The sequence below is a fragment of the Sinocyclocheilus rhinocerous genome, unplaced genomic scaffold (assembly GCF_001515625.1).
Source record: "Sinocyclocheilus rhinocerous isolate Xijiao unplaced genomic scaffold, SAMN03320098_v1.1 scaffold4731, whole genome shotgun sequence".
Lineage (NCBI taxonomy): Eukaryota > Metazoa > Chordata > Actinopteri > Cypriniformes > Cyprinidae > Sinocyclocheilus > Sinocyclocheilus rhinocerous.
Genome location: NW_015643189.1, coordinates 48,824 through 55,533, shown reverse-complemented (window position 1 = coordinate 55,533; position 6,710 = coordinate 48,824). Strand labels below are relative to the sequence as shown.

Genomic DNA, 6,710 nt, shown 5'->3' with positions numbered 1-6,710 from the left:
TTCATACAGAGCCAACAATAAGGCAATACTAAATGGAAACAAAATATTAAAGTTGCCATAACACTCCGCCTACTCTGTTGGTTCTGTCCAGGCTTCTGGCTCTGCCTTCCCCACTGGTTCAGTTCCTTGGCTTCTCCTTGTCCTCCTGCTCAGCTGACTCTTCCTAGTCTTCAGGCTCCACCGGCACAACCACGGTCTCTGAGCCAACCGCATCATCTACGGTCGAAGTACTTATGCACACAGCCTGGGACTTGTCACACTTTGGATCCACCACAACCCATCGGCTCCACTGTGGCCTGTCATGCCTCTGGTTTTATCGGGGTCCCTCATCCTACCATCTCCACCTTGGTTTGTCATCCTCCTGGTTCCGCTGTACACTAGTCCTTCCACTTCTCCATCCCTTTGGATCCGCCGTCATCGTCATTCCCTCCAGCTCCACATTGGTCTTCTCAACCTCAGGTTCCACCTTGGACCTCGAATCTCCAGGCTTCACCTCAGCTTTCCAGTCCAGTGCCATAACCCTGGTTCTACAGCCCTCTGGTTCTGCCTTGGTCTTCCATCTCCCTGACTCTGCTCTGGACTTTGTAACAGCCATGTTGTTCATGTTAATGTCCCTTTAAATCTGTTTTGTGGTAAGTTTGAATGCTGTTCCGTGAGCGTGCATGTTCAGAGAGAGTTGAGAGTGAGGAGAGATGTTTGCTCTACTGCTGACTATCACATTACTGTGTCTAACTTCTTTTCTTTTTGTTTGTTATGATACCAGTGTGTTATATTTCCTGTTTTGTACTCACTCTTTCACATGTGTGTGAGAAGAATATGCTGGTGCAAACAACTATAAAGGCTTGTGGAACGACCAGCTGATTGCCTCAAGTTTTTCTTCTTTTGCCTTCTGTTTCATCCGGGTAGACTTCACCTCTCTGGTAGACGTTACAACTTCACCGTCTAAGGCTTTCCATGGGTCAACAACTCTATTTGCCTCTGTCAAGGCATCCCACTTTGCCGGATTCACCAGCTCCTCCATGGTCTTTTCCTCCACCAGCCCATGATGGTGGTGTCAGGAAGACTCATCCCATTGTTTCAGAATTTTTAGTTATTGTTTCCTTAGTTGCCTTGGTTTTTGATTATATCCTAGTTCGTTTCCATATTATGGTTTATGTTCTTACCCTTTGTCTTTATTTGGTTGTTAGTTTTCCCATATGTAGAGTATAATGACTTGTGTTTGTATCTAATGTTAGTTTGTTGTTGTTGCTGTTAATGATATCTTTGTATCTTGCATTCCTGAGTTCTTTGTTTTTGTAAATAAATACTACTGATGCAAGTTGTCCAAGAGTCCAAGCCTCTGCTCTTTCCCTCCTTGATACTTTGCAACACATAAATACATACATACATTTTGCTTTTTGCATTCTTGTAATGTACATTCACAATTATTAAGAGTAAAACAGCAGAAACAAATTTGGAAACTCAACTATGGAGACAGTTCAGATGCGGCTGTAAAGCAACTCTAAAAGACAATAGTGTTATTATTTAGCTAAGTCAGTTGTCAGTGTTAGTCAGTGTTAGTTATCTTCAGATAGGTCTGCACGATAAATCATATTTATGTAAATTTTTAAATATTGACACAAAAACACTTAGAATAGTGTTCTACCATTTTTCTACAAGAAAAAAAACATCCTTGTTGTTTTAAACAGGGCATCTGATGGTGGTGGAAAGAGAGCTCAGTGTACCCAAGGGTCTCTAAGTGCAATGATCCAACTTTGTTCTCAGCAAACAAAGCTCATCAGAAGTGCACCAATCACAGAAAAGACAGGTATGAGATTATTTTCCCTCTTGAGGTATGACGGAAAGAGTGCAGTTGTTGTGAAAGACATAAAAATGGGCAAACAAACTAAACATTATTCAGAGTAAGCAGGTTGTGATCTTGAATATTGTGAGTATAAATAAGCCACAGTGAGTAGGAGAGGGTGCAATAATTCAATTTATAATCCATATAAAGTGGTGGGACAACTCTGCATCTATCACAACCATCTTCCCTGGTAAATACCCTGGTAGGTATTTCAGTTATCTATATTATCAGACTTTCACAATACTAAACTCTGACTTATTACATAATTGAACAATGATGGTATTTATTGGGTTCTGCAGGCTAGAGTAAAAGACAAAACAAGATCAAATTCCTGTTATTATGCTGTTAATATAACCACTTTATTTGTATGTTTAGTTCAGGTTTCAAATGGACAACCTGACATTCAGATACAGTGCACTTTTAGTGGAGGGACTGCAAATTACACATCAGTCCAGCCAACTGACCTTCATTTTTCTATTGATTGCTTATGTCTTTACAATGGTGTCTAACATTGGGATTTTGATTCAGATCTCAGCAGAAAAAAGTTTACACCAGCCTATGCACATTCTTTTCTGTCACTTACCAGTGAGTGATGTAATTGGAGCAACTGTCCTCATACCACGCTTACTGAAGGACTTATTAACAGACCCCTCTGAGCGCTACATTACATATGTGGAGTGTGTTTTCCAAGCTTTTTTTGTACATTTATATGGAACAACTTCCCACACTATTCTAATGATTATGGCCTTTGACAGATATGTGGCCATATGCAATCCTCTGCGATACCCAACTATAATGACCAATAAAATGATGGTTAAACTGTCAACAGGAGCTTGGGCTGCTGCAATATTGCCAGTGGGAATTTTGATTGGCCTCAGTGTGCGTCTGTCTCACTGCAGATCAATTATTCCAAACCACTTTTGTGATAATGCTTCACTTTTTAAACTGTCTTGTGAAAATACAGTGATTAATAATGTATATGGATTAACTTTTACTGTGGTTTTACTTGCCTCTTCATTGGGGTGGGTGTTAATGACATATCTCAGAATAGCAATGGTATGTTTAAAAAGCAAAAACAATGCGACCAACAGCAAAGCCATAAAAACTTGCAGCACTCATTTGACTGTTTATGTAATCTTACTTATCTCTGGGTTTGTCCCAATTTTTCTTCATCGCTTCTCTGAGTATGCTGAAAATAGGAAGTTTGGGAGTGTAATGTTCCATGTTATACCACCAGGATTAAACCCCATAATATATGGTTTACAGGCCAAGGAAATAAGACAAAGAATGTTAAAACTATGCAGAAATAAAGTTAATTCTAGCTGATTTTAATGTATTTACATATATTTATACAAGAAAACCACTGTAATGATGTGAAAATTTTCTTTGAATGCAAATTTTAAATATGAAATACACTTCAATATTTATTTTAATTTATTTCTTAGAATTCATTGTGTGTTTAGGCATATGTGGCAAAGCAGGTTATGTATAGACATGCATAAATACAAATATAGACAAGATAAATATGTGATAACAGTCTGCATAATTAATGGGGGCATATTGTGCCATTGGTGTACCCTAAATAAATAATGATTACTGTTGATTTTTTTTTTTTTCATCATTTCAAGTGTATGTTCAAATTACTAATATGATAAGGTGGATGTATTAAGCAATATGTCTGTAAAGAAAAAAAATTGAGTGAAGAAAATCATTAAAAATAGCACCTCAAATGGAAATAAGCAGATGTATGCACATGAATAAAAAGCAAGAATATTTGAAGATTCTTTGGCATAAGAGTAATATAACTTGCTGTCAACAAAGCTACCCAGACCTTTTACTGAATGCTTTCAGTTGGATGACGTACTATCATAGACACTTCTCCATGATATACTGAAGTTTATTAATCCTAAATGTACCCTTGCTAATGGAAATAATAATAAACATTTTTTTTTTAAAGGAATGTAATATCACTCATCATTTAAAGGCACAATATGTAAGATTTTCATTATAAAATATCCAAAAACTACTTGCACAGTGTGATATATTTCATGCAGCTGTGTATTCATGTTATGCCAAAAAATCCCAAGGATTTGTAAATCCAGAGAAATTCCAATTTTAAACAATGACTCATCCCTGATCATTGTCGCCAATCAATGACATAATATCCGCATATCATCAGTATCCGCTTGAAGAAACTATGGCAACACACGGACACAGATGGTGCTGTACAGTTAAACTACATCCATTACGGCTGTCACGAATAAAATGAAAATAAAATGAAAAGTGTTGACCACAGCATTAAATTTAGATCTGTTCTATGTTGCGCCATGATTTTTACGTGTTTTGACAGTGTTGCGCATTATAACCAATCACACATGAGTCTGCGATTGTGGTGGTCCTGATGGTGGACTCATGAACTTTAACATTAGCCATTGTGAGAAAGGCATTTAGTTGCTTAGAAGTTACCCTGGGTTCCTTTGCAACCTTGCAGACTATTACACGTCTTGTTTTTGGTGTGATCTTTGTTGGTCAATCACTCCTGGGGAGGGTAACAGTGGTCTTGAATTTCCTCCGTTTGTACACAATCTGTCTGACTGTGGATTTGTGGAGTCAAAAACTCTTTAGAGATGTTTTTGTAACCTTTTCTAGCCTGATTAGCAACAGGAACTCTTTTTCTGAGGTCCTCAGAGATCTCCTTTGTTCATGCCATGATACACTTCCACAAACATGATCAGACTTTGATAGGTCCCTGTTCTTTAAATAAAACAGGGCACACACTGACACCTGATAGTAATTTCACTGATTGAAAACAACTCTGGAGTTGTCTGGGGCCCTGGAGAAGTTTTGACACGCCCTGACATTTTTCCTTTTTTCATTATCTTAAAAACATGTTAATGGCTAAAGTCTGATTACACTGTAATCAGCACAAAATGGGCTACAATAATATGTAAGCAGCATGAATGTACATATTTGTGTTTTTGAGAAAACAACGTTTATGCATGGTTAGTGAAAAACTAAAATTATTAACTTAAAACACATACAGAACACATACATTTGCTCACGAGACTTTTGATAACAGGATGTCGTAAACTAGAGTTCCCCTTCAGGAACTTGGGCTGCGTCGATCGCTATGGGAACGCCTTCAGCGTGACCATGCTCTGAATCACATGTATATCAGTCCAATAGATGGACGAGACGTCACGGGCAGGTGACGTAATGACCAGGAAGCTGTGGCGAACTGAATCGCATAGCCGAGTCTGATGGTCCGCAGGAGCCAGTGAGACGGTTTGGGTAGCCAGGCACCCAGACACCGTACAAGCTGGACCAGCGGGACCACCGACATACCCGCGGTGGGGAAGCGAGGTGGAACGCAGGGACCCGGTCCATGGGTGGACCAAAGAGGGGTCTGAGTCTGCGGTGCAACGCTTACCTGGTTCCACGGTTTAGCAGAGGGTGCGTGAGTAGGGCTTTTGTTGATGCTCTCAAACCGCCCGCTGCTGCCTGCTGGCGAGAGAGGAGGATGAGTGTGGTCGGGTGTTGGTCCGTCCGCGACTCTCCATGCCCTCTTGGGACCCAGACACAGGGAAAACTGCTCTCTCGTCAAGCTTTTTGGAAACCAGATTCTCCACCCGACCCTCCTCCAGGAGCAGTTCCCTCTCTCTCTGGGTCGCCCGTCCAGGGGCCTCTTCCGCTCGCCGCCAGGTTTGACGGGGGCCTTGACGGGTGGGGCGGCCTGCCTACGCCCAGCTCCACGGCGCCGCTTGCCCGAGGCTGCTGCGTTTGCTGCACAGGAGTGGGGGTGGACACAGGGAGGCGCCCTCGGGGACGAACAGACTGAGGCGCTGCCACCGGCGGCCGGGTGGAGGCAGCAGCTGCACGCCGGGGCAGGATGTCTTTGATGGCCTCGGTCTGCTTCTGGGCGGCAGAGAACTGCTGGCCGATGTTCTCCACTGCGTCGCCGAAGAGGCCGGTCTGGGACACAGGGGCATTTAGAAACAGAGTCTTGTCGGTCTCCCTCATGTCGGCCAGACACAGCCAGAGATGGCGTTCCTGGACCACCATAGTAGACATCGCATGGCCTAGAGACCACGCAGTGACCTTCGTCGTCCGTAGTGCGAGGTAAGTAGCGGTGCGGAGCTCTTTAAGAACTTCTGGGTCGTGCCCACCCTCGGGCAGGTCCTTCAGTGCCTTGGCCTGATGAACCTGCAACAACGCTATAGCATGTAGGGCGGAGGCAGCTTCTCCGCAGGCCGCATAAACACTGCCGATCAGAGCCGACGAGTACCTACAGGCCCGGGAAGGGAGCGACGGCTTGCCAGCTTCTTGGGCACGACCCAGAAGTTCTTAAAGAGCTCCGCACCGCTACTAAACTCGCACTACGGGCAAAGAAGGTCACTGCGCGGTCTCTAGGCCATGCGATGTCCACTATGGAGGCAGCGGTATTTGGACACAATTGCGTCGCAACCGACCGCTCCACCGGAGGGACCTCCGTATACCCCATATATGTATAAGTGCCGGTGGAAGGAGGAGCCCTCGGAGGGGAATTCCTCACCATCACCGTAAGACCAGTCCGGCCACTGCCAGAAGTAGAGTCCCCCCGGCTTTTGCCAAGGAAAACCCTAGATCTAGGCAGAGGCATGGGAAGCCCGCCCCTTTGCAGGAAACGGAGCCTGGTCCGCAACTCTGCAACAGTCATCTTCCCGCAATGAGAACATGACTCGTCCACAAACAACGCCTCAGCATGCTTAACGCCCAGACACGTTAAGCAGCGATCGTGACCATCACTCATCCAGAAATGCACGGGTGGAAGGGCGTCTTTAAAAAGACGTACCGCCGGCACAGAGCTTCCCAAGAGCGCGCTGAACTC

General features: G+C 43.6%; 1 protein-coding gene across 1 annotated transcript; it reads left to right on the top strand.

Annotated features, from left to right (window-relative positions):
• Positions 1 to 2,230: 2,230 nt before the first annotated feature.
• On the top strand, positions 2,231 to 3,169 carry LOC107757195 (olfactory receptor 1L3-like). The gene is made up of 2 exons (XM_016574611.1): positions 2,231 to 2,579; positions 2,709 to 3,169. Exons 1-2 carry the CDS (start codon positions 2,231 to 2,233, stop codon positions 3,167 to 3,169), a joined length of 810 nt encoding a protein of 269 aa, XP_016430097.1.
• The last annotated feature ends 3,541 nt before the right edge of the window (positions 3,170 to 6,710 follow it).

What these genes read in the sequence shown, in the direction of transcription:
- LOC107757195 (XM_016574611.1), top strand. Translation starts at nt 2,231, where the DNA reads ATGGACAACCTGACATTCAGATACAGTGCACTTTTAGTGGAGGGACTG. An exon ending in AACTTCCCACACTATTCTAA is followed by an intron (nt 2,580 to 2,708) that starts TGATTATGGCCT and finishes CAGTGGGAATTT; the next exon opens with TGATTGGCCTCAGTGTGCGT.